This window comes from Lonchura striata, chromosome 18 (assembly GCF_046129695.1).
Source record: "Lonchura striata isolate bLonStr1 chromosome 18, bLonStr1.mat, whole genome shotgun sequence".
NCBI lineage: Eukaryota > Metazoa > Chordata > Aves > Passeriformes > Estrildidae > Lonchura > Lonchura striata.
Genome location: NC_134620.1, coordinates 13,663,362 through 13,688,903, shown reverse-complemented (window position 1 = coordinate 13,688,903; position 25,542 = coordinate 13,663,362). Strand labels below are relative to the sequence as shown.

Here is a 25,542-nt window from a genome sequence, read left to right as displayed (position 1 = left end):
TGGGATGGGGCGGGGTGGGGTGGAATGGGATGGGATGGATGGAATGGGCTGGGCTGGGATCCGTGGGATGAGGTTGGGTGGGGTGGGATGGGAAGGGAAGAAATGAGGTGGAAGGGGAAGGGAAGGGATGAGGTGGGATGGGAAGGAATGGGGTGGGATCGGGGGTCCCGGAATGGGTTCTGGGGGGTCCCCGATCCCATGAAACCGCCCCGCTCATTCTCCCGCCCCTTTCCCGCCCTTTCCCCGCCCTTTCCCCGCCCTTTCCCGCCCTTTCCCCGCCCTTTCCCGCGCTTCTCGCGAGGCCGCGGTTCCCGGAAGCGGTGCCGGCACGGGCCGCACGTGGGGCCGAGCCGGGCCGAGCCGAGCCGAGCCGAGCCGAGCCGAGCCGAGCCGAGCCGGGCCGTGCCGGGCCGAGCCGTGCCGTGCCGTGTCCCCGTCCTGTCCCCGTCCCCGCCATGGGCCGAGCGCGCCGCCGGCACAACTGGAAGGCGCGGCAGGCGCGGGGCCCCGCGGCACCGCCCGCGCCGGAGCCGCCGGAGCCGCCGCCGGAGCTGCCGCTGGAGCTGGGAGGTGCGGCGGGACCGCGCTGTGCTCCTGAGACACAGCTCGGGCCGAAACTGTATTGCTTTTAGTTTTATTGGTTTTAGTTTTGAAACCCCCCGGGGAGGCGGTGGGCTCCCCGTCCTGGATGTGGCGCTCAGTGCTGGTCTCGGTGCTCTCTGGGGGCTTTTCCAGCCGGATTCATTCCTTCGTTTACTCCCCGGCTCTGTTACAGCAGTGACTGCCTCCAGGGAGTTCAGCACCTGGGGTCCCTTCCCAATTACGACACTCAGTGGTTCCATTATTTATTAACTAATCTTCTATTTAATAAATTATTTATTAAATTATCTAAATTCATTGTTTATTAAATAATCTAAAATTTATTAAATCATCTAAAATTTATTAAATAATATAAATTTTATTAAATAATCTAAAATTAAATAATATAAAATTATTAAATAATATAAATTTATTAAATAATAATGCTTTATTAATTTATTAAACATATCTCTTCTGTTAAACATTCGCTTTCTCAAATTTTAAAGAAAAAAAAAGGCGTTACTGCATAAAAATGGCATTTGTTATTCTATCTTTATTATTCATAATCTAGTAATGCAGTTTTTTAGTGTTAAAATCCACTGGTGCCCGTGTGAAGCAGGACACTGGGGGGTCACCCCGGGGCACACTGTGTCCTGACCCTGGGGGATTGAGTAAAAAGGCAAAAATTGCATCATATTGTTACATAAATCTTGGAAAATTACCCTCGGGGCTGTAGAAAGCTCAGGGTTATTGAATCCCCAGTTTCGAGGTCTTTTGCCCTTGCTGATGTTGCAGGATTTTTTTTTTGGCTAGGCATGAGGGTTGTGTTCGTTTGAAGCACCTAAATCTGGCATGGTGCTTGGTAAGCTTGCTAAGAGTGTGCTGAAAATAATCCGCCTGGCACAGGTGAATAATCAAAATAATCAAACCTTTGCCTTCAGATGGAGCAATACTGAAGGGAATTGATGAAAGCAATGCCTTGGTCCTGCCAGCCAAAAAAGCCAAGAAGAAAAAAGTCACCTGTGTTGTGCAGCAGCAGAAGAAACCCCTGAGCAAGAAACAGAAGAAAAACCTGCAGAAGGTTTTGGAGCAGAAGGAGAAGAAAAAACAGGTATGCTGCTGTTTCTGGGAACTCTGTGCCCTTTTAAAAGGATGGTTTGGTGTACAGGTGTTGGGGAGCACATCACTGGCACTCAGTGATGGTTTTGCATTTTAAAAGCACTCTGTGCAACTGATGCTGTGAGCAGCTGTGGCTGCAAACCTCCCTGCACCCCAACATTGGCCTGTCAGTGCCTCTGAAATGCTTATTGTGTATTTTCACTGTGGAAATAAGACCTTTTCTGTCTTTGTAAAGCCTTTCCAGGCAAAATTCCTGCTCCTGTTGGTGTGTGAACAAAGCTTTCACAGAGGAGCTCTGGTTTTGGAGGCAGTTGCACAGTGTGGCTGCCTGACCTCCTGCCATGCCATGTCCCATGGGAGGGATTTGGGGGGAGGCTCCCATTGCTGCAGGCCCCATTCCAGCGGTTCAGTTCAAATCTCTTTTCTTTGCTGCTCACTGCTGTGCTGTCAAGTCCCCATTTCTATTTTTGCCGAAATCTTCATCAGGGAGGTCTGCCCCCGGAGCAGCAGGAAGGTTTTACAACATCGCAGCAGGATTTGCCAGAGCACACCTTGGAATGCTGAAGTGCAAATCTTGAAATGGAATTCTTTCCTGGTCAAAGCAAGCTCTGATTTTGGTTTTTTTCCCCAAACAGCGAGCTGAGTTGCTGAGCAAGCTGAACGAGGTTCAGGCTTCAGAGGCAGAAATGAAACTCCTGTACACAACTTCCAAACTGGGCACTGGGGAACGCATGTATCAGGCTAAAAGGTAAAAGTGATTTTTGGGGGAACCCTTGCAATTGATCACTGTATTTGAACAGCAGCATCCTCAGCTTTCCCTTTATTTATTTTTTTCTTCTCGGTGCAGACAGGTTCTTCAGAATGGATGGAGTTAAATAATGTGCTATTTTTATCCGATAATGTGATATCTGATATTTCTTGTGTGAGAGGATGTTAGTTAAAAGAACTTGGTCCTTCCTATGGGATGAGGATGAGGTGGGTGACACAATCTGCAGGCTTTTAACAATTGTGCTAAACGACAAAACTGGTGGATAAACATTTACTTATTTTCTTGTGCTGGAAGACATCTACTGATGTTGGCCATAACTGCTAGATTTATCAAGAGATGGATTTATCAAGACTGCATTTGGAGATTAAACTACAAAGATGCCTTCAGGAGAAATGGATAAAGCCCAGGATGGGAAATGCTTAGCTACAAATCCACCAAAGCCAAGGCTTTACCTGGCAGAGTTGTGAAAACCTCCAGGAGATGGAGACCCTGGATTTTGGGGAAGTCATATCTGGTTTGAGGTGCCAAAACCCAGCTCACACGTAGGTGTTTTGTTTCCAGGGTGACACAGGAGCCCAGGACTGATGCCCCTGAAAGGATCAGGAGCATCAGCGGTGCCAACAAGAGAAGGCACAGCTCAGGCTCAGAATCAGAGCCTGAGGAGGAGCCCAGCAGCTCTGAGGAGGAGGAAGAGCAGAAGCAGGACCCTGGGAAATCCTCAGCCAATGCTGGGAATGCTGCTCAAAAGGCAGAGGGAGGAGTGGGGAAGGCAGAGGCTGAGCAGCCTCCAGCTGGTCCCAGAGCCCCAGCACCCCAGGCAGCCCCCAGCAAGGCTCCCTGCAAGCCTGCAGTGTTTGTCCCTGTGGACAGGAGTCCTGAGATTCAGGTGAGGCTCTGTGAGCAGCACAGTGCTTGTCAGAGGTGTTCCTGCAGCTGGGTGCACTCAGCTCTGCTCCAGCAGCAGGAAAACTCACCTTGTTTTAGCCTATTAGCATTTATCTTTAGTTTTACATACAGAACTTATTAACAGTCCTTTTCCTTTGCTGGGAAGTCTTCTGAAGTCCCTTTCAGCTCTCTGTTGTTTGGTACCTTATGCTGGATGCTTTTGTCCCATTTGTTGTAGGTATGGCATCATGCAGAAGCAGGAAAAGCCCTGCACGAGTCTCAGGAGATGAGGCTCTTGTGAAATGAGTTTTCCCTTGAAGTGCTGTATTAAGAAACTCAAGGGACTCTGAAGTTTCACAAATTAAAGTGCAGGGCTTGCCCTCTGCTTGCTGGGAAGCTGCTCTGATGACTCTGGTTCTCAGCCAGGCTCGTGTGGTGTTAGCTGGTTTTGAGATTTCTGAGTCACGGGCTTGCAGAATTCCTTTTTGTGGGTTTTATGGTCTGAGGAGGGTAACAGTTTTCAGTCCTGGGGAAAATAAAAAAAGAGTGAGAAACAACACAACTAAAATATGTGTTTTACACTATTTAGGAGGCAAGACTAAAGCTTCCCATCCTTGCTGAAGAGCAAATGGTCATGGAAGCCATTAATGAGAATCCCATTGTGATCATTTGTGGAGAGACAGGAAGTGGCAAAACCACCCAAGTGCCTCAGTTCCTCTATGAAGCTGGATATGCCAGGTAGGAATTGGATTTTATTTGCAGCAGATGGAATTGCAGAGACAGCATTTTGGGAAAAACTAAGCTGTAATCCGTGCATCTTCAGAGCAGTACAGATATAGCAGAAGGGAATCCCAGTGCTTCCTGTCTGTGTTTGTATTCCAACCATAACCAAGAGTGAGGCTGTGTGGCTGATGCCATTGATCTAGGACCATCAGTGAGAACTCCACTGTCGTTTTCCTGGCTGCTCCTCTGTTTAATGACAACAATTCCTCCTTTTCCTTCCCCCACCCCGTCAGTGCCGGCGGCGCCATCGGCATCACGGAGCCTCGGCGCATGGCCGCCGTGTCCATGTCCCAGAGGGTCGCCAAGGAGATGAACCTGTCACACAGGTGGGCTTCAAAAAGGCTTGGGACTCTGCTGGGGGGTGGCACGGAGGTGCTCTGGGGGTGGCACGGGCTTTGTGCTTCCCCCCATGCTCTTTCCTGGGGTTTCCCCACAGAGTGGTTTCCTATCAGATCCGGTACGAAGGGAACGTCACGGATGAAACGCAGATCAAGTTCATGACAGATGGTGTGCTGCTCAAAGAGATTCAGAAGGTAACTTGCTGTCCTCAGTGGTAAAAAAAAAAAAAGGGATTTTTTTTGTATAGCTGAGAAGAGAGGCCAACATGGACTTGTTGCCAGTTTTTCAAATCAGAATCCCTTTCAGCACCAGAGATTTATTTCATCTCTACCCGTGATATTTTTGCCCAAGTCCCTAAACATTAGGTTATTTTGCTGGGTAAAATGAGAGCAAGAAGAGGCTTGGGAACCAGGCTGCTTTGTGTGGGGTGAGTGCATTAAACTGAGTGAGAAGTAGAGCTGGGGATGGGGTCAGTGCTTGTGTAGCTGTGGGGTGTCCTGACCTCCTGGGTGAAATCCATCTCTCTCCTCAGGACTTCCTGCTTTCAAAGTACAGAGTCATCATCGTTGATGAAGCCCACGAGAGGAGCATGTACACAGACATCTTGATAGGGCTCTTGTCTCGCATCGTGCCCCTCCGTCAGAAGGTGAGAGGGAGGCCTCAGGTTTGGCTTTTCTGTGTTCCACATTCTGTGCTGCTTCAGCGTGTGGGTCTGGGCTTCATATCACAGGATGCTAAACTCTTCATAGAGCAGGGAGACAAAACAATTCCTGCTCCAGCTGGGCACCAAGGACAAATGATCCAAATCTCAGCCCAGGAGCACAAACAGCGTGGGCTGGAGAGAGAAAAACAAGCAGGATGGGACTGATGGGCTAAAGCTGGAATTGGGAATGGACTCCAAGGTGCCAATGGAGCAGAACTGATCCCAGGGAGAGCCCCTGGGAGTGCTTGTGCATTTTGGGACCATTTTGGTTCATTTGGGTTCATTTTGTTCCATTTTAGTTCATCTTGGGTGCAGCCCTGGCTGTGCTCTGGTGCTGCCCAAGGTGGATCCATGAGGAGATCCTTTGAATAAATCCCTGCTTTATTCTGTAACTCCATCCAGCCTCTGTTCCAGGTCAGCCTTCACAAGACATCAGGAGGGGCAGGGCTCCTGCTCTGGACATGGATGTGCCAGGGAGGGTATGAGGAGGTTCTGTGATGTGGAATTCCAAGGAAATCTGACAGAAATAACACTAATTTCTCTTTCTGTATGATTGAAGAGGCACAGAGCCTACACCAAGGGGGAAATAGCACAGATCAGTAGCAAGAGGTGACTTCTCAGGCAAAACCCAGTTCACTTGAGACTTTGATTGTAGATAACTGAATTCCAGCAAGGTGTTTATTGCTGCAGTGGGCAGCAGCAGTGCTCAGGGGGAGCTGTCTGGGCACGGGGTGACAGATCTGTGTCCCTGCAGAAGGGGCTGCCCCTGAAGCTGATCATCATGTCGGCGACTCTGCGAGTGGAGGATTTCACTGACAACACCAGGCTGTTCTCTGTTAAACCTCCTGTCATCCAGGTACTGTCCCCTCCCCGGGAGCTAAATACAGCCAGGGCAGCCTTTATAACACCACAAAACAGGGGCACTCCAATCTTTCCAGCTGGTGCTGAAATCTTTCAGATAAATGATTTAAAAACAGTCATTTTGTTTAGGCTATTGTTTCTTTTGGGACTTGGTGTTTTTCTTTCCACTTTTATCAGAAAACCGCCCTGGCAGAATCTGATTGCCTTGAGAAACTCTTAAGTTATGGTTCAGGAGAGCTAGAAAACTTAAATCTGAGTTGATGATGTGAAAGGGAGAAAAGCTTTGGTTTCTAGCATGGTTTTATCTGTTCAGAGCAGACAACACCAGTAATTTCTGTGGGTTTGGTGTTTTGTAGGGTACCAAACTCTAGAGGAGAACAGAAATACAGGGTGAGCTTTTCTGGTTGTCCCTTGGGTGCTGTAATGATTGTGTGGAGTTCTGACAGCAAACAAACCCTTTATTTCTATAAATACTGTTATTTGGTATTTCTTCTGCAGGTAGATGCAAGGCAGTTCCCTGTAACTGTTCATTTTAACAAGAAAACCCCCCTGGATGACTACAGTGGGGAGTGCTTCAGGAAAGTGTGTAAAATCCATCGGATGCTGCCTGCAGGTAAGAGAACTTCACTGCTGAGAGCCTCTCCAATTGCTCATACTGAACACACCCGAAGTTTGTTCTTCTTGTTGTTTGTTTTTCTTTTTTTTTTCTCTTGTAGGTGGCATTTTGGTGTTTTTAACAGGCCAGGCAGAAGTTCACTCTCTCTGTAGAAGATTAAGGAAAGCATTCCCATACCAAAAAAACAATGCTGCAGGTACTGCTGTAGAAACTTAAACTTCAGATTTACCCCGCTGAGAAGCGGGCTTGCTTTGCATCTAAAAATACAAACTTTGATTTTAAAACCACCACAGACAAGGTTCAGGGCAAGGGCTGGTTGTGGATGATTGTTGTTTCTGATGTTAAATTTTGTGCTGGTTCGAGTTTGGGAAAAGTTCCCTTCCAGTTCCCCCCTGCCTTCAGTTTGCTTCTTCCACACTGGGCATCCCAGAGAGGTGGGAGTGGGGCCAGAGTCCTGCCACTGCCTTTTCCAAGAGGAAAGCAGCAAACAGCTCTTCCACTTCTGCCTTTGTAGGAGCAGAGGATGACAGAGACAACTCGGTGGAAGAAATGAGGAAATTTAAGAAATCGAGGAAGCGGAGGAGAGTTCTGGTAAGGTGTGATGGGTAAAACTCCTCCAAGAGCCAGGAGGGACAGGTGCCTCCCTGCAGGCAGCCCTGCTGCGAGGCTGTGCCTCTCTCCAGCTCTTCCAGACCTGTCTGAAGCCCTATAGCCCCTCAGTGCTGCTCACACTGCTGCAGAGTGCTGGAACTCTGCATTATACGGGCAGGAGATTGATTTAGATTGAGTTCTGACCACTAAAACTTGACTGGAAGGAGCTCCAGACTTGCTGGCACCAGGGCTGCTCCTCATCTCACCATTTGTTACCTAAAATTTGGACTGGATTTGACAGAGAGATAAAATTCTAAGACTACCCCATCTTGACAGAAACTTTTGAACATTTCTTAGACATACCTGGGTTAGGAGGCCAGTCCTCTTCATTCTAAGATCATTATAATAAATGACAATATAAAGAGATGGAATGGGATTTGGCATTGTATGCTTTTGCAATGCCTCCAATTTGAAAAATGTCTGATTTGGAAATACTTTATTTTGCACCTGAGAAATGTGAATCCTTGCCTCAGCTTTGCTTCCAAAGCAATGCAAAGTGCTGCTTGTGTCCCCCTCCTAATGTGCTGTTTTCATCTTCCCTCTCTTTCTCAGACACTGCCCAAAATCGATCTGAACAGTTACTCTGTGGTGCCAGTGGATGAAGGAGATGAAGACAGAGACCTTGACAGTGATGATGATGCTGCAGGCTCTGATCTTGACCTGGATTTAGGAGATGGAGACTCAGAAGAAGGTTTGGCACACGTGAGGGAAGGAATCCCTATCTCGTGTCACCTGTGGAATGAGTGACATGAGTTGGTTTTCCTGTGCTGAGCTGTGGCACCAGAGCAGCCCCATGTCACAGCAAAGCTGATCAGGTTTTCCAGCTCCACTCCCAGTTACTGGTACCAGTTTGCACCAGTTGCTTTCCTGGTTTTAATGTGGTGTTTGTGCAGATGTTGCTGGTGCTGAGCCTGGGAGTTGGACTGAGCAGTGCTGGTTTGTTCCCCACAGAGGAGAAATCCGATTCATCCCTGCCCCTGTATGTGCTGCCACTCTACTCCCTGCTGGCACCAGAGAAACAGGCAAAGGTAAAGGATTCCTTGTCACAGTGAGCAGGATATCTTACAGATAACAGTGATCATTGACTGAAGTCACAAGTGAGATAAAATTCCCATCTTGGACTGTTCTGTCAGCCTGAATGGCCCAGTGGGCAGATTGGGATGGGACTGGGGCAGCCTGGACTGGGCTGGGGTCTCCCTGATGTGCCACTTCAGCAGGGTGGGAGAGATTGCTGCTATGGGACACAAAATGAGTACACAGGAGCTTGGTGAGTTCAAAAGAGAAAAAGCCAATTTTATTTCTGCCCCTTTCCTTCCTTTTTTTCCTTTCCCTGCCCCTTCCCCTCTCCCACACCCGTGTGCCTCCCTCAGGTGTTCCAGCCTCCTCCAGCCGGCACCAGGCTCTGCGTGGTGGCCACCAACGTGGCCGAGACCTCCCTGACCATCCCGGGCATCAAGTACGTGGTGGACTGCGGGCGGGTGAAGCGGCGTTTCCACGACAGGATCACGGGGGTCTCGTCCTTCAGGGTCACCTGGGTCTCGCAGGCCTCGGCCCAGCAGCGCGCCGGCCGCGCCGGCCGCACCGAGCCCGGACACTGCTACAGGTTTCTCTTAGCTTTTTTTGGGGTTTTACTGCTCTTTCTGATGGATTCCCTTGGAGTTCCACATCGCTGGACACAGCCAGCAGCCCAAGGATCTCCCCAGCAGTTTGGCATCAGTGTAAATGCAGGGGAAGCTGGTGGGGAGAAATGATGTCTGACTCTAGTTCAGAAGGCTGAATGATTTCTGTATTATAACTGCACTGTAATACATTAACACACTATTTAAAGACGCTTCTAAAACTACAAACCTTTTTCTAACTCCCATATCTAACTCACAACTCATGACCCTCTCTGAGCCCAGCCCCAGGTGGGTTGGATTGGCCACCAGGCTCAAACAATCCTCACCAGAATCCAACCAAGCATCACCCCAGGGAAACAATTCTCCACACACATTCCACATGGGAAAACAAGGAGCAGAAATAGAAATTGTTTGTTCTTATTCTCTCTGTGCTCCTCTATGAAAAATCCTGAGGGATAGAAGAATGTGCCTGCCACAATCCCACATCCAGTGCCCCTTCCTTCCCCTACTGCTCGGGGTGCTCTGGGTGTTCCTGCTTGTGTCCCAGTGCGAGAGCTGAAGCCAGGCATGAGCTGTCCCTGCTGATACTGGGTTGAGTTTGGCTGCTCAGGGGCATTTCTCTTGCTGAGAACTCTTGTTTTCATGGCTGGGTTAGATTTCACCATGGCCAGATGGATTTAACTCTGAGCCAAGTTAACTTGTTGTGAATAAGGCAAATGCCCCAACCTGTAAATGATGATATGATGGTGTAAATACTATCCACAGCTGCCTTGTTTTAATCCCTTGCTAAATTTTCCTGCATATCCTTTGAGCTAAGATTTATTTTTAAGTGTCTAAATAACACCTCTGGTTCACTAGGCTATACTCTTCAGCAGTTTTCATGGACTTTGAGAAATTTTCTGCTCCAGAAATAACAAATCGACCAGTAGAAGACTTGATTCTGCAAATGAAGGCATTAAATATAGAAAAGGTGAGCTGGAAAGGGCTTTATACTACAGCACGCATTAAAGTGGTTGCCCTTAGGAGCCAGAAACAAACAGAAATGTATTTTATTGTCATTGCTCGAAGCTGTGCCTTGTGGTAGAAATGAAGATCCTGAGAGTCCATTTTGGTTCTGCACATTGCAGAAGCTGCTCTGAATTCCGCTAGGCCTCAACAGACATGTTTGTTCAAGCAGTAAATGCTTTCTTATAATCTTAGATGTTAAAAAAAAACCTTTCTAAAGAGGGTCTGTGTTTTGGAGATACTGGAGCACTTTCAGGCAGCACAGCACTTAAATTTAGACCTTTCAGCAGCCTGCCCTAGGCGGTGCCTGCAGCCTGTGGCAGCTGAGGGTGATTCTGGTATTCCTGTTTCCTCATGTTTTTGTTCTTAGCATTTCCTGCCATTATGTGTCCTTTCCTTTCGCTCCTGGCAAACATCCTAAATGTTTTCCTTAGGTACACCTAAGCAGAGGGGAGGATTTCAGTCCCTTTCAGGCTGTTTTCCAGTGGGTGCCGTGTCAGTGAGGGGCTGAGGGGCTTTGCTTTCGTTTCCCTAGGTAATCAACTTCCCATTCCCAACACCTCCTCCCACGGAAGCTCTGGCAGCAGCTGAGGAGTTGCTGATAGCCCTGGGTGCCTTGAAGGAGCCCCCCATGACAGGAAGGTAATGCCTGTGGTGCCCCACTGGTGTCCTGCACTCTGCTGTCCCACTGCCCCCGTCCCACCTCACCCAGGGATGTCCTTTGGCTCAGAAACTGGCACCAGCTCTGTCTCTGCTTCTTCCACTGGCCCTGGGTGTGTTTGGACAGGGAAACATGGTCTGGAAGCCCAGGCAGGGCTGGTGGGAGCTGTGTGAGGAAGAGGAATGTTCCTCCCAGCCTTTGGGACCAGCACATAACAAAACCTGAAGAAAACACCTCAAATTTATTGGGCTGCCAGAAAGGGGAGCACCAACTTGTTGCAATTCCAAGTTACCTCATTTCATGAGCTCTCTTTCCCCTGGCCCAGGCTGAAGCAGCAGCTGGCAGCGAAGCTGAGCTGCCCCATCAGTCCCCTGGGCAGAGTGATGGCCACTTTCCCTGTGGCCCCTCGCTATGCCAAGATGCTGGCCTTGAGCAGGCAGCACGACTGCCTGCCCTACAGCATCACCATCGTGTCTGCCATGACCGTCAGGGAGCTCTTTGAGGAGCTGGACAGGTGAGTGGCTGGGTGCTCCCCAGGGCTGTGTCCCCGTGTGCCGTTGTCCCTGCACAGCGTGCCATTCACAGTTCATTTTGGTACATGCACTGTGCCCTCTGCCTCGAGCACAGCCCTCACACGTGCTGCTCTGTGTCCCCTGCAGGCCAGCAGGCAGCGAGGAGGAGGCAGCCCAGCTGAAGGGCAGGAGAGCGAGGTTTCTGCAGATGCAGAAGGTCTGGGCTGGGCAGGGGCCCATGCAGAAGCTGGGGGACCTGATGGTGATGTTAGGTACAGAGCCTGATTCCCTGTGCCATTCCCTGGGTTCTGTTCTCCTCCTGGCACAGCCAGAGGCTCCCTGGCACTGCAGCACCGAGTTCAGCAGTGCTTCCCTTCCCTGTGCCATTCCCTGGGTTCTGTTCCCCTCCTGGCACAGCCAGAGGCTCCCTGGCACTGCAGCACTGAGTCCAGCAGTGCTTCCCTTCCCTGTGCCATTCCCTGGGTTCTGTTCCCCTCCTGGCACAGCCAGAGGCTCCCTGGCACTGCAGCACTGAGTCCAGCAGTGCTTCCCTTCCCTGTGCCATTCCCTGGGTTCTGTTCCCCTCCTGGCACAGCCAGAGGCTCCCTGGCACTGCAGCACTGAGTCCAGCAGTGCTTCCCTTCCCTGTGCCATTCCCTGGGTTCTGTTCCCCTCCTGGCACAGCCAGAGGCTCCCTGGCACTGCAGCACCGAGTCCAGCAGTGCTTCCCTTCCCTGTGCCATTCCCTGGGTTCTGTTCCCCTCCTGGCACAGCCAGAGGCTCCCTGGCACTGCAGCACTGAGTCCAGCAGTGCTTCCCAGGCTCCACTCACTGCCCCGTGCCCAGAGGAAGCCCTGCAATGCCCACACTGCCTGGGACAGTGCTGTGGGTGTCATCAGGAGAGCTGACCAGCCCCTCTGTCCCCTCCCAGGAGCAGTGGGTGCCTGTGAATTTGCTGGGTGCACCCGAAAGTTCTGTGAAGAGAACGGGCTCCGGCACAAAGCCATGCTGGAGGTCCGGCGCTTGAGAGGGCAGCTGACCACAGCAGGTGAGGGGGGGCTGCTCTGGTGGGTCTCTTTTTGGGGCATGGCATGTGCACAGAGCTGATTCTTGTCCTCTTGCACCTCCTCTCCCCTGGTTTTTCCCGCAGTGAACTCTGTCTGCAAGGATGCTGGGCTCTACGTTGACCCAAAGATGAAGCCCCCAACAGAAGCTCAGGTCACCTACCTGAGGCAGATTGTGCTGGCAGGGCTGGGGGATCACCTTGCCCGAAGGGTTCAGGCAGAGGAGCTGCTGGAGGACAAGTGGAAAAATGCCTACAAGGTGAGCAGCTGGCTTGGGCTCAGTTCCTCCTCCCCTGTGTGGTGCTCCTGTGCAAAGTTTCTGGCTGGGTGCAGTGCTGGCGATGCCTGTGCTGGCTTCCTGCAGCTTCTCTCGATGGAATTGAAGTTTGCAGTGTTTCCATCTCCTGGTGTTCACGTAGGAAATGTTATAAAAGGGCTAAGAAGTACCATTAGTTCATCTTGTGGAGTGCTTGGTGTCTCCAGAGAAGGTGGAGCAGAAAATGATGGGGTTATTAAAAACCTCTATCATTCAGGAAAGCTACAAATGTACATCTGAGAGAGACTGAAATGAGGGGCAATGAAGAAGAATTGTCAGCACTGGTCTTACTCAGCTTCAATCTTTGTGCCTCCTTACAGACTGCACTCCTGGAGGACCCAGTGTTCATCCACCCCAGCTCAGTCCTCTTCAAAGAGCTCCCAGAGTTTGTGGTGTATCAAGAAATAGTTGAGACTACCAAGCTGTACATGAAAGGTGAGTGCTGTGCTGTGTATTGCAGCCCTGCTGAGGAGCTCAGAAATGCCCTGGCAGAATGTTTTCCCCTCTGTGGTGTCCTTACTGACTCCTGGGATTTGGATCCTTAAGGCTTCCTAGATCTGGATCAGGAGATAAATTGGCCTTTTTTTTTTAATTTTTATTTTTTATTTATTTACCTGGCAGAATTGGCTGGAGTAAAGCTGATCTTCTGAAATGGCCTTTTGAAAATTTATTTATTTATTTACCTGGCAGAATTGGCTGGAGCAAAGCTCACCTTCTGAAATGTCTGCTTTGCCCCAGCCCTGCCAACCACAGCTGCCCGCTGCTGATCTCTGAACAGATTTTTTACAACATAAAAAGTTTGAAAAAAATGAGGGACAAGTAAATCTGTGGAGATGAGACCCTGACCGTGCCTTGTACCCCTGGGGCTGCTGTGGCCCTTGTCAGCAAACCTGCATCCAGTTGTGTTTTCCCTCCTCAGGTGTGTCTGCAGTGGAACCCGAGTGGATCCCTGCCCTGCTGCCACCCTACTGCCACTTTGGGAAGCCTCTGGAAAAGCCTCCTCCCTCCTACTGCCCTGGCACGGGCCGAGTTCGCTGCCACAGACCCAGTGTCTTCTGTGAGTGTCCCTCAGGGCTGCTGTGGTGCTGCAGTGATGCTTCTGTGGTGCTGCAGTGGTGCTGCAGTGGTGCTGCTGTGGTGCTGCAGTGGTGCTGTTATTTTTGACCTGAGTAGCTGATTTAATGTCTCCACCAAGCAGTCATGGTTTTGTTTAAGTCAGTTCAAAGTCTGGGTGCTGTGAGGTTGGATGTGGAGCCGTGGGACACAGAGCCTGAAACCAGGGAAGAGTGGCTGTACTTCACACAGCCTGGTTGTGTTTCAAGCCTCACTTTTGCAGGAATAAATTCCACAGGGCTGAAATTCCCTTCTAAGGGGGGAGATATTCCCCCAGACTTGTGCACAGGGCTGTTTGCAGGCATGCCATGTGTCTCTCTCAAGCAATAAATTTTGCAGCAGATGATACAGACCCTCAGGTAGGGTTCTGTTGGTGTTCCTGCAGCTGCTGCAGTGGTGCTGCTGTGCTGCTGCCTTCACGAGGCTCTCACAGAAGCTCCAAAAGCAGAGCAGTGCTCTGGGCACCTCCGTGGGGTTTGCAGCATTTAAATATTTGCATTTCCCATTGAGGTGGGGTGGCAGTGTCCTCCCCACTTCTCCTGGCACCTGTGCTGTCCCTCCTCCCTGGGCTTGTGCCCTCCTTGGGGAGCATGGGGGAGAGCTGGGGTGTTCTGTTTGTTTGCAGACCGTGTGGGCTGGCAGCTCCCTGCTGTGGAAGTCGATTACCCCGCAGGAATCGATCGCTACAAACACTTTGCCAGGTTCCTGCTGGAAGGAAAGGTGAGAGTGCTCCAGCTGCACCATTTCCCTGATGTTAGCAATAAGTTTTTAGCCCCATTTTTGGAGAAGATGAACCTCGTGGCTTCATTTTTTGTGTCTTCCCGTTCCTCAGCACTTGCTGGTGCATGCAAGAGTTTGTTGTGGTTGATGAGGTATCTTTAAAACACAAAAAAGCATGAAAAAAACCAGTATTTCCGTGAAAGACACCCCCAAAGTTAAGTCCTGTTTTTGCAAAGTAAAGAAAAGCTAATAGCCCAAGTCTTTGTCCACCCTGAGACAGAAGAATTGTCCAGGTCTGTCAGGACAAGACTTAGGGACACATGGATAGGAGGAAATTCATGAATTTCCATGTCATGATGGAGAATATGACATGGAAATTTCTAGTAACGCAAGTTCATTGATGGTTGTTACCACATCACAATTAATTTACCTTATTAATTATATAATTGTTATAACAAATCTTCCAGGTCTTTAAAAAGCTGAGTTCTTACAGCCAGTGCCTGCTGTCCAGTCCCCTCATAATGCTGAAGACATGGTCCAAGTAAGTTGTGAAAAACAAACTTCAGGTGGTTGTCTCCACCAAACATTTCTTATTTCCTTTCTAAATTTAAAAAATTCAGTGCTGAGAAGGGTAGTGGAGGTGTGACCTTGGGAAAATGAGTTTTTCTGCTGGGCTCTGCTGGCCACTGAGCTCTGCCCAGGTGCTGCCCAGCCCTATGAGGAGTGGCAGGTGAGCCACTGCTGCCCTCTGAGCTTTGCTTTGCAATTTGGCGCTTCCTCTGCCTTTATTTCTTTTCAAAACCATCTTTCCAACCAGCACTGGAGTGTTTTTGGTGACACTTCCAGGCCTGTGACCCTCCTGGCAGCTGTCACTCCCCTTCTCTCCTCTGGTTCTCTCTCTCACCAAAAGGAACTTTCTCAGGGTTTGCTCTGACTTTTCCTCACATTGATCAGCACAAGGATTGGGGAAGACTTTTGTTAGAAGTGACAGGTGTTGTCTGAAGCCCTGCAGTGACCGAGTTTCAGTCAGGTCAGAGCTCAGCATGGCCCCTGGGGGCTCCTTGTGGCTCTGCCCTGAGCTCTGCAGCTGCAGAGGAGACACCAGAGCCACCTGCTGCTGCTTCTGACCACAAGAGGTTGTGGTGGGGGGGACAAACTACTCACAGTGAATTTTCTTCAACCAGTGGAACATTTCTGTATGCAGGGGTTGTGTGTTTGTACATCTGTATTTAGACTTTTCAAAGATAAAGGTAAGCTGAATGCTCTAGCTCTGCTAAGCTCTACTAATGAGCATTTGTTTTACTGCTCTATTTCAATAATTCAGACTTCAGCCCAGGACAGAAGCTCTCCTGCAAGCTCTAGTTAAAGAAAATTGTGATAATCGTGATGCTTTGGTGGCTGCATGGAAGAAAAACCCTAAATGTAAGTTCTGCTTGCCTAAGTGGGGTACCTCAAGCACTGTTGAGTTATAATTTCAAAAAATTGACTATTTCACTTGTTAAGCTCCAAATATTTCATATTTTCTCACCAGGAGCAGTAATGCCCTGTGTTTGGTTCTTGTGAAAAATGACAGAAAGCACTTCAGAAAGGAATATTTATTTGTATTCTGAGATTTTTTTTTCTATAGTTGTAACCACAGTTTAAATGTATGGACTATGGTGGTACTTTCCATGGATATATTGATTTTTTTTTTCCTGGTAGAGTGGATTTTTTTTAATATTGGGTACCAGATGATAAGAATTCCTTCACAGAAGCAGCAGCAAAGTGCTGCAGTGAGGCTCACAGAGATTCCTGAGGATGCTGTCAGCTGTGCTTGGAAACATCCAAGCTCCAGCAGCATCCCAGCAGTGGGGTGGTCCCTCAGGAGCTGCTATTCCAGCCAGACTCTCTAACTGCTCCTCTCCTCTGCAGATCTGCTCGCAGCCTACTGCCAGTGGCTGCCCGAGGCCATGCACCAGGAGCTCGCCCTGAAGTGGCCACCAGTAGCCCTGTGACTCCTGGTGTTGATGGATTCCTTTTCTCTGAGGGGTTCTGAGATCATCCCAAGGGTTTCCTTGGAAATCTGGAACAGATGGACTCACCAGCTGTAGCAATACCTTTTTGTAAGCAAACCAGGTGGTGTTGTGCTTTCCCAGGAGTCCTGCAAGCTGTTTGGCTGGTATTTCATAATAGTAATGTTTGGATAATTTTATCCTTTGTATTTTATGGAGTTTTTTTTTTTTTTTTTTTTTTTTTTTTTTTACCTAGTTTCTCTTTGGACTATATTAGTCATATGAAATGTAATAAATATGTAAAGTTCTTGGTCTGGATGGGAGAAATGTTTGCTGTGTGGGATGCTGCAGTGAGCAGAACATCAGAGCTGTGCAGGCACAGGTATCAGACAGAACCTGGGCAGCAGCTCAGGGGAGGAAGCACAAAAATGAGGAATTTAATGGGCTGAGATAGGAATGGTTTAATTATTGAAGGGAAGAAGTTTAGTTTACCTTCACCTGCTCCTTTTGAGCCTTGGTATAACCACTGGTCACACTGCTGATTGTGACACTCTGCAGGAGAAAGGCTGGACAGGGACCCTCCTGTCCCCATGCTCTGAAGGAAACTGGTGCTGCCCAACTGCCTGGATGTGTGTCCATAATTCTCTCCATAATTCCCATTACTCCCACGTGCTCCGGGGGCAAGGCCAGAAGACAACCAAGCATGAAAAACATCTAAAGCTGAAGAAACAGTAACTTGTAGGTTTGGAGCCAGAAGGAAAACATCCCCTTGGTGTGTTTTCAGACAAAGACTGGGATTTTGGGGGTTTTTCAGTACTACTGGGTTTGGAACAACTCCAGGCAGGAGAGGGCTGGGGGCTCTTGGCAGGGCTCCTTTCTTTATCAGGAATCATAGCGCAGGTCTGCACTATTGTAAATGCAGTGGGAAGAAATGCTGATGTCTGACTCAATTCAGAAGGTTGAATTATTTATTATAACTATGCTAAAATACATTAATATACTTTCAAAAGGAGGATACTAAAACTACATACTACTTTCTCTAACACAAATCGTGACCCTCTCTGAGCCCAGCCCCAGGTGGGTTGGATTGGCCATCAGGCTCAAACAATCCTCACCAGAATCCAACCAAGCATCACCCCAGGGAAACAATTCTCCAAACATATTCCACATGGGAAAACAAGGAGCAGAAATAGAAATTTTCCCTTTCATTTCTCTCTGTGCACCTCTATGAAAAATCCTGAGAGGGAGAGAAATATGCTTGCTCCTGGGCGGAGGGAGGAAAACCAACAGACGCTTAGCGAGTGTGTTTGGAAATTTCGGCTCTGGAAAACGGAGCAGGAAAAATAAACTCGCGGCTCGGAGGGGACAAAAAAAAAAAGTGGAGATGCCGGGGATTGAACCCGGGGCCTCATACATGCAAAGCATGCGCTCTACCACTGAGCTACATCCCCTGGCTGGGCAGAGCGCTGCGCACAGCGGATAGAGCCGCGGCAGCTGCGCCGGGCCGCCGCCGCGCCCTCATGGAGCGGGGCAGAACGGCGGGCGCTGTGCCCGTCCTCGTTAGTATAGTGGTGAGTATCCCCGCCTGTCACGCGGGAGACCGGGGTTCGATTCCCCGACGGGGAGAGCGGTAAATTTTGTCGCCAGGTGTCATTTTTTGGGCGGCCCCGCGCAGGGTTTGTCTGTGACGCTGCCGTGGAACCCCCGCCCGAGGGGCGGGACAAAGCCGGCTGAGCCGCGTTTTGTGTCAGCCACGCAGCCCGGGCTGCGTGCGGAACACGCGCCGCTGCCGGGATCTGGGATGGAAATGCCTGCGGGAAGGAAGGTGCGAACGAACCCCGGGCACCGCAGGAACCGGGCGGCGGAACCCGCGCGGGACGGCGGCAGCGGCGCCCGGGGGGCGCGGGGCGGGGTCGTATCCGCTGCCAGGGGGGAGCGTTCTCGTCCGCCGAAATAGCTCAGTTGGGAGAGCGTTAGACTGAAGATCTAAAGGTCCCTGGTTCGATCCCGGGTTTCGGCAGAGGGTTTTTTGGGTTTGTTTTGTTGGTTTTTTTGCCCTTTGCCGTCAAGACGGTTCCTTCTGCCGCCGAGCGGAGGGGCCGGGGCTGCTGTCCCCGCGGCTGAGCCGGGGCCATCGCAGCCGCTCCCGCGTGTGGGACTTTTGTGTCAGGAGCCGCTTCTCGACGAGCGCCGGAGATGGAGCGCGTCCCGCGGCCGCCGCCCGGGCATGACCTGCCCCTCGGGGAGGCATCCTCCAGCCGTCCTCGTTAGTATAGTGGTGAGTATCCCCGCCTGTCACGCGGGAGACCGGGGTTCGATTCCCCGACGGGGAGGTTGACTGCATATTTTTCTTCCCTTTGGTTTATTTCTTTGCTTTCCGCACGGATTTCTCTGATTTCCGACGGAGCAAAACCATGCAGGTTTCCGTGTGCGAGCCAGCCCGTTCCTGCCTTTTTGAGGGCTACCTGAGGATCGCACCGGCTCCGTACGCAGGAGCCCCCACAGCGCTCCCGGGCCTGGCGGGCCCTCGGTGCCGAGCTGGCCGGCGGGCAGGGGATGCGGTGCGGGCACGGGGATGTAGCTCAGCGGTAGAGCGCATGCTTTGCATGTATGAGGTCCCGGGTTCAATCCCCGGCATCTCCACGCGGGTGCTGCTCATTTTTTTTTCGCTTTTTGGTGATGTTTTATCTGGCAGAAGTCACTGCGTCCCGCTAAGCAGCAGCAAACTGACTGTGCGGCCGGATTGAGACCACAGTGGCACTTCCCAGCAGCATAAAGTGTTGTTTTTTGGGGTTTTTTTCCCAATTGGTTCTCCTCAGGCTTGTGCGAACACACACAGCTCTTGTGTCCCATCTGTGCACTAAGGGATGCAGGAGGCACGAAGAGAAGGGCAAAGCAGCAAACCCCGAAATGCAGGGGGACAGTGGCCACTCATCCCAGGCTGACACCGCCAGACCCCACACCCCTGCAGCCGCACAGAGCGCAGGGGCTCTGTCGCCCTGATTCTTAAGATTTTCTAAAGCCTTCTGAGTTTATATTCTGTTAGAAAACTTTCCCACACATTTTCTATAAACAACATATTGTTTTGCATTCCTTCGTCGGGGTGGAGGAAGTTGATGTACTGGTGGTTTGTCCAATGTCATTGGAGCGGTGGCCCATTCGCTCTCCAATCCACTGTCACCTTTGGAAAAGTATAAAGGTTGGAGTCAGAAAAGAAACCTTCTTTTTTGCCTTGCCATCGCAGTTGTTGTGTTTTCTCGTGTCCTACAGCGACAGGGCTCTGCTGCACATCCCCGGAGCCAGAGGGGCAGGACAGAGGTCAGGACATCACCGCCGGCTGCGACACCCGGGGAACTTCTCCTGGCTTGGTGGTGCCCACCCTCTCCGCTGTCCTGGCAGCGTGAGCAGGTTGGGAAGAGCTCTCAGGGAAACCACGGCCCTGCTCTGCTCTCCTCGGGGTGGCTGGGGAAATTCCGTGTGGCTGGAAGGCCGGGAATTAGGGCACAGCTGCGGGGTTTGGTCCAGAGGTTTGACCAAAGCCCACGCAGAGCCTGCATGAGGCAGCTTCCACCCACCCAGCTCGGGGGCAGCTCTTGTGTCTCGCTGCCTGGTTACCGACAGCAGCAGGAGCTACCCCTGACAAATGGAAAGGGACACGTCCTGCCACGGTGGCTGGCAAGCTCCTTGTGCTCATCTTACTTCCAAGTTGTTATTTTGAGCCAATCTTTGGCCACAGTGAAGATCCCGTTTGTAAATTACTCCCTGGATCTCCCTGGCAGCTGTATTTTTGGACTGTGCCCTGCACGTGAATGTAAGAGATAGTTTGCAGTGACAGGCGTGGAGTAAGAGACTTTTTGTCACAAAACACTTCCCCGTGTTCCTTTTTTATGATTTCTGACCAGTCCTAAGTAAAAGAACAAGCTTTACAGTATTATTCGCTTTCTGCTGAGGAAAGGCCTAAACCTAGAAGGCTTCTCCAATTTTTGATGTTTATACACTCCCAAAGCACACAGTGTCAGGCACTGAGCAGTAACCAAAAGACTTCTGTGGCATTTTTTTTTCCATCTAAATGACCTGAGTGTTTGACATTATTATCAGTACAGCTGTGGTGAGTGTTGATACAAACACTGTCGCTATTGGACATGAAATGAGTACACAGAAGCTTGGTAAATTCAAAAGAGAAAAAGATCCAGTTTTATTTGAACATCTGGTATTGATAGAATTCCAAAGATGACCGTGGATTGGAGGATGGAATTACCACCACATTACAACCACACTGGTCCAAAGATCAATCAATCATTTCTCTCCACCCACAGAGGAATATGTAAACTATTCTATTTCTACATGAAATTGTGTGGGAATTCTGACTCTCTAAACATTATCAGAAGGCTAAAGAAGTTTTATGAGAACTTTAAAACTTTCAAAAGAACTACAAAAGAAAACACTTTTAAAAATCAGGGCAGCAAAACACAAAGCAGTAGAGGCCAAAGATCTCCCCAGAGCATTCCCCTCCATGTGTCAGGCACACGCAGGCACTTTTCCTCAAACCACAAAGCTGTTGCTGCACCTCTGCTCCTTTCCTGCTGGTGAGCACCCCTGGGTGCTCTCGGTGTCCTTTCCATTTTCCACGGGAGCCGCCAAGTTGTTCTGGATAAAATATTACACATAACAAAGTGAAGGGTTTTGCAGGCGAACCGAACCGAGCGGCAGTGCCTGAATCTTGCAGACAAAACTCCAGCTGTTCCCAGCTGCTGCCTGGAGCTGCTGCGCAGTGCGAGCAGGATGGTGCAGGAGCCAGCAGAGGTCCATCAGGAGGTGCCCTTTGACAACAGAATAAGAAATAGGCATTATTATTTCTGATTTTACCCTGAGTTACAAACTCCATTACAGCTCAGATGCATACTCCACTTTATGTGCACACACACTCATTGATTATCTCTCGGGCACACCATCTGCAGGAAAATATCTATCAGTCTTTCTTTGTCCCTCACATCCCCCGTGAAAAATGCATCTTTTATGATTGGCTTTTCACAAATGTTACAATGAATATTTTATGTGTAATATTAGAAAGTTATGCGGTATTAATTCTCTTAAGTAGTATGTTAAATATAGTTTCAGGTTCCAACATAATGTTAAAATAGAAACTCTGCTATGTGAAGGGGATTTTTTTAAGGAATGAAATACTCGCTTCAAGGAATACCGAAATCCTCTAGAGAAGAGAAATTTACAGTTTTCTTATAAAAAAAAGCTAATTTCTTCAGGCCTTGCTCAGACTCGAAAACGCCATGGGGATTAAAGGAAACAGTTGACATACAACAGAGTTGCTTGTTTTAAATAGAATGTATGCATAACCATGGCGGATATATGAATATGCAGCAGGCTATTGTTTTTAAGGTTATTCCTTTGTTGACGAGGTAGGCTATTCATGACTTAGTGTATGAGAACATCCAGACATCCGTAATTCTTCACTTTTTATTATCTTGCAATTGTCCTAACTCTAAATTGCATTACTCCAATTGCATTACTATTTTTACAACCATTTTAGAGTGCGGCCGCGGGCAGAGCGGACCCTCGCCTCGCCCTAGGGCTAGAAGCCAAGCATGTGTGTATCAAGCAGGGGCACAACTGCAGGGTTTAAACCCCTGAACGTAACTAAAGGCTCCGACAGAAACTTTTCCGTGCGGCTGCGTCCCTCCAAGCTGGGGACACCGGGATGGCGCCACTCCGGCGGCTCCAGGCCGGCTTTTCCCGCCGCCCGCCGTCCCGCGCGCGCGGGAACCGCAGAGCGGCCGCGCGAGGCGCCGATCCCTCCGCGCCGCCCATCCGCTCTCGCCCGCGCGGGAGAGCGGCGGCGCGCGGCGCGAGGGAAATAGTGCGCGGCGGAGTGATCCGGCCGCGGGGGGCGGAGCGCCGGGAGCCATATAAAAACCGGGCGGGGGGAGGATGCGTGGCGCAGTTGGCGCTGGGTGAGGTTTTGTAGTGCCAGCTTGGCCGAGCGGCGCCGCGGTGAGAGGGCCTAGAGACGGGCTGGGCATCGGGGCGGGAGCGAGGGCTGTGTGCGCTGGGGCGCTGCGGCGGGGGGCGATGGCGGACAGGGATGGCGGGGGGAGGGCTGGGGCGTTGCCTTGCCCTTCAACGGCAGCGCCGCGAGGCGGTGGCGCGGTAGGGCCGCGGCGGGCGGCCAGTGGCAAAATGGCGGCCGCGCAGGCGCAGCGGTGCTTCAAGATGGAGGTGGGCGCGCGCCTCGCGCGGGAAGGGGAAGTGGGCGGGACCTGCGCTGTGACGTCACGGGCGGCGTGGTACGGGGAAGGGGAGCGGTCACTGAAGCACTAAGGCGGTTTCCTCTTCCAGGGAAAAATGCAGATCTTCGTCAAGACCCTGACTGGCAAGACCATCACCCTTGAGGTTGAGCCCAGTGACACCATCGAGAATGTCAAAGCCAAGATCCAGGACAAGGAAGGCATCCCTCCTGACCAGCAGAGGCTGATCTTTGCTGGCAAGCAGCTGGAAGATGGCCGTACCCTCTCTGACTACAACATCCAGAAAGAATCCACTTTGCACCTGGTCCTGCGCCTGCGGGGTGGGATGCAGATCTTTGTGAAGACCCTGACGGGCAAGACCATCACTCTGGAAGTCGAGCCCAGTGACACCATTGAGAACGTCAAGGCCAAGATCCAGGACAAGGAAGGCATTCCCCCAGATCAGCAGAGGCTGATTTTTGCTGGCAAGCAGCTGGAAGATGGCCGTACCCTCTCTGACTACAACATCCAGAAGGAGTCTACTCTGCACCTTGTCCTGCGCCTGCGGGGTGGGATGCAGATCTTTGTGAAGACCCTGACTGGGAAGACCATCACCCTTGAGGTCGAGCCCAGTGACACCATCGAGAATGTCAAGGCCAAGATCCAGGACAAGGAAGGCATCCCTCCTGACCAGCAGAGGCTGATCTTTGCTGGCAAGCAGCTGGAAGACGGCCGTACCCTCTCTGACTACAACATCCAGAAGGAGTCAACTCTGCACCTTGTCCTGCGCCTCAGGGGTGGTAACTAAACCAGCAGGTTGCTGCTTCCAAATAAAAGGTTCCCTGCACTTGTTCATTCCAATAAAGCTGTTGCATCTCTAAAAGTTTGTGTGCCAAGTTACATGAACAGCCATTCATAATATTGCCCAAACCCAGGTGTCTAACAAACAATAATTATGTAATTTTCTGCAGACAAAGGAGTCGCAAAGCTGCCTTATGCAAGGCTTACACATTCCTGGTGATTGTAGCTAATCCCTCAGCTGTGGTTTCCCTGGCCTTGTATAAGTGTTCTGGTACCTGGCTGCAGCTCAGTGCCTGCCTGCAGGTGTTGTATAAGCAGGGATATGCAGCGGGAAGCTGTAGATGCTTCCGAGTCAAAAGGCTTTGAGATAACTCTTGGTTGCCCAGCAATTCCCTTTATTTTGGGATTAGTGGGGGAAGAGCAGAAGGGTGATCTGCAGCTGCTTCACAGGCTGGGGAACTGGATGTCACTGCTGGTCCTGCAGCCCTTGGGCTTGGGAAGTGTAGCTCTCATCAGTTACAGGGTGGACTTGTTTTTTTGTCAGGCTTTGTGGCATTAAGCAAGCAGTAGTTTCAGATGGACTTGCTGGAAATCTGAATGTGCTTCGTTCCAGCTGTGCCCTGAACGGAAATGCTACTGAGCTGAGCTGTCTCAGAGCAGTTCCTGTATGCTGCAGAAGCCCTGGCAAAAGGGAAGTTGCCTCTGAAATATATGTGGAGCTTGCTGGCGGGGATGATGAGCAGTTAACCGTGGCTGTGCTGGTGTGTGGAGAGGGAAAAGGGAGAGTGACACAGAAATACCCTTGGCAGGAGTGGTGGCATGGACTCGCCTGTGGAAGGGGATGGGTGGGGGCTGAATGAGGGTCTCGGCTGGAGAAGCCTCAGGGGGACCCAAAGGGAGCTCACTGCCTGGTGGGATAGCAGCGTGTGGCTCCAGTTACATCAGAGTAGGGTGAAAGTGAAGCACCAAGATCTGTGCTGGAGAAAGCATTTGGATGCTAAGGAGCTGAACCCTGTGTGGGTGGGAGCCGGTGCTGTGCCATGCTGGACATCTATCCTCCCCCACAGGAGTGCCCCAGGCTCTGCCCACGCTCCTGAGCTGAACCCCAACAACTGCAGTGAGCACCGGGCAGCTGCGTGGGCTTGCTGTCCTCTGGGGAAATCGGAATTCACAAACTCAGCATCTCCTCTGCTGGGCTCCTTAAACAGTGCAGGGCAGGCTGTCACTGGAATGCAGGGAGCATAACTGCATGTAGCTCTGTGTGAAGGCATCCTCTGGGGAAATCCGAGTTCACGACCTCAGCATCCCCTCTGCAGAGCTCCTTAAACAGAGGTGTCTGATCAGTGCAGGTCAGGCTGACACCGGAGTGCAGGGAACATAACTGCACGTGGCTCTGCTTTGAAGGCAGCCTGACATCCATCAGGGGACAGCTGCAGGAGGACACGGCGTGTTTGGTGAATGTCAAAAGTCTCCACGAATGGCTACAGAGCTGTGCTTTAAGAAATCCTTTTATTTCCAACGTCTCAGTAAAAAACCTTTGCAGTGGCCTGTTCAAAACCACGATGCTGTACAAATCTGTAATGGCCTGGAGCAGGCAGAGCAGGAAGCCTGGAGGAGAAACACGTGCTGTGGTCTCATGAGCTGGGTCAGCCTTGCCTCTGCTGACCACAGAGGGAAGGGCTTGAAGTTGCTGACCACAAAGGGAACGGCGTGAAATTGTGTCAGGAGGGTTAGAATTGGTGTTAGGCAGTTCTTCCCACTGAGGGTGGGCTGAGCAGGCATCCTGGGGCTGGCCACAGCACCTGCCACGCTTCAGGATGAGTTTGGACAACACTCTCAGGCACATGGTGGGACTTTTGAGCTGTTCTGTGCAGGTTTTTGACTTGATCCTAGTGGGAACCTTCCATCCCAGGACATTCCATGGTTCTGTGACCCCCGCAGGTCACTTTGCTGGGTTGGAGGAACCTCAAGGCTCAGTGTGGCAGTGGCAGCGCTTCAGAGGTGGCACCTGTGAGCAGAGACTACAGCTGGGGTGGGATCAACCACCCAACAGCCAAAGTTTTTGAGAACACCAAAGCATGTCATAAACTTCAAGGCTGTGTTTTGTTCTAACAAATTCAGAACATGCTGTTCCATGAGATCTTCTCAGAGCTACGTTATTCCGCAGCGCCTCAGGGAATCTCCTGGATTTTATTT

The 25,542-nt window shown here is 50.7% G+C and overlaps 2 protein-coding genes and 5 non-coding genes across 7 annotated transcripts; 6 read left to right on the top strand and 1 right to left on the bottom strand.

Moving 5' to 3' along the window:
- Positions 1–335: 335 nt before the first annotated feature.
- Positions 336–16,620, top strand: DHX37 (DEAH-box helicase 37). The gene is made up of 27 exons (XM_021532823.3): positions 336–570; positions 1,521–1,690; positions 2,334–2,446; positions 3,029–3,353; positions 3,942–4,090; positions 4,369–4,461; positions 4,572–4,668; positions 5,007–5,120; positions 5,932–6,033; positions 6,537–6,651; positions 6,755–6,850; positions 7,169–7,245; positions 7,858–7,996; positions 8,257–8,333; positions 8,676–8,908; positions 9,783–9,894; positions 10,465–10,571; positions 10,916–11,104; positions 11,250–11,374; positions 12,034–12,150; positions 12,253–12,425; positions 12,803–12,917; positions 13,402–13,539; positions 14,221–14,315; positions 14,783–14,856; positions 15,640–15,737; positions 16,227–16,620. Exons 1-27 carry the CDS (start codon positions 456–458, stop codon positions 16,307–16,309), a joined length of 3,441 nt encoding a protein of 1,146 aa, XP_021388498.2. The 5' UTR covers positions 336–455; the 3' UTR covers positions 16,310–16,620.
- A 1,065-nt stretch (positions 16,621–17,685) lies between these two features.
- Positions 17,686–17,757, bottom strand: TRNAA-UGC (transfer RNA alanine (anticodon UGC)). Its single transcript has one exon. It is a non-coding gene; the product is annotated as a tRNA-Ala (tRNA).
- Positions 17,758–17,860: 103 nt separating this feature from the next.
- On the top strand, positions 17,861–17,932 carry TRNAD-GUC (transfer RNA aspartic acid (anticodon GUC)). The gene has a single exon. It is a non-coding gene; the product is annotated as a tRNA-Asp (tRNA).
- Positions 17,933–18,253: 321 nt separating this feature from the next.
- On the top strand, positions 18,254–18,326 carry TRNAF-GAA (transfer RNA phenylalanine (anticodon GAA)). Its single transcript has one exon. It is a non-coding gene; the product is annotated as a tRNA-Phe (tRNA).
- Positions 18,327–18,567: 241 nt separating this feature from the next.
- On the top strand, positions 18,568–18,639 carry TRNAD-GUC (transfer RNA aspartic acid (anticodon GUC)). Its single transcript has one exon. It is a non-coding gene; the product is annotated as a tRNA-Asp (tRNA).
- Positions 18,640–18,877: 238 nt separating this feature from the next.
- On the top strand, positions 18,878–18,949 carry TRNAA-UGC (transfer RNA alanine (anticodon UGC)). Its single transcript has one exon. It is a non-coding gene; the product is annotated as a tRNA-Ala (tRNA).
- Positions 18,950–22,204: 3,255 nt separating this feature from the next.
- On the top strand, positions 22,205–23,428 carry LOC110471805 (polyubiquitin-B). Its single transcript, XM_077787269.1, has 2 exons — positions 22,205–22,312; positions 22,658–23,428. Exon 2 carries the CDS (start codon positions 22,664–22,666, stop codon positions 23,351–23,353), a length of 690 nt encoding a protein of 229 aa, XP_077643395.1. The 5' UTR covers positions 22,205–22,312; positions 22,658–22,663; the 3' UTR covers positions 23,354–23,428.
- Positions 23,429–25,542: the final 2,114 nt, after the last annotated feature.

Bases quoted from the DNA above. Each gene is read 5' to 3' on its own strand.
- DHX37 (XM_021532823.3), top strand. From the start codon at position 456: ATGGGCCGAGCGCGCCGCCGGCACAACTGGAAGGCGCGGCAGGCGCGG. The intron at 10,572-10,915 runs GTAATGCCTGTG...CCCCTGGCCCAG, and splicing joins GAGCCCCCCATGACAGGAAG to GCTGAAGCAGCAGCTGGCAG. The intron at 12,918-13,401 runs GTGAGTGCTGTG...TTCCCTCCTCAG, and splicing joins TACCAAGCTGTACATGAAAG to GTGTGTCTGCAGTGGAACCC.
- LOC110471805 (XM_077787269.1), top strand. From the start codon at position 22,664: ATGCAGATCTTCGTCAAGACCCTGACTGGCAAGACCATCACCCTTGAG.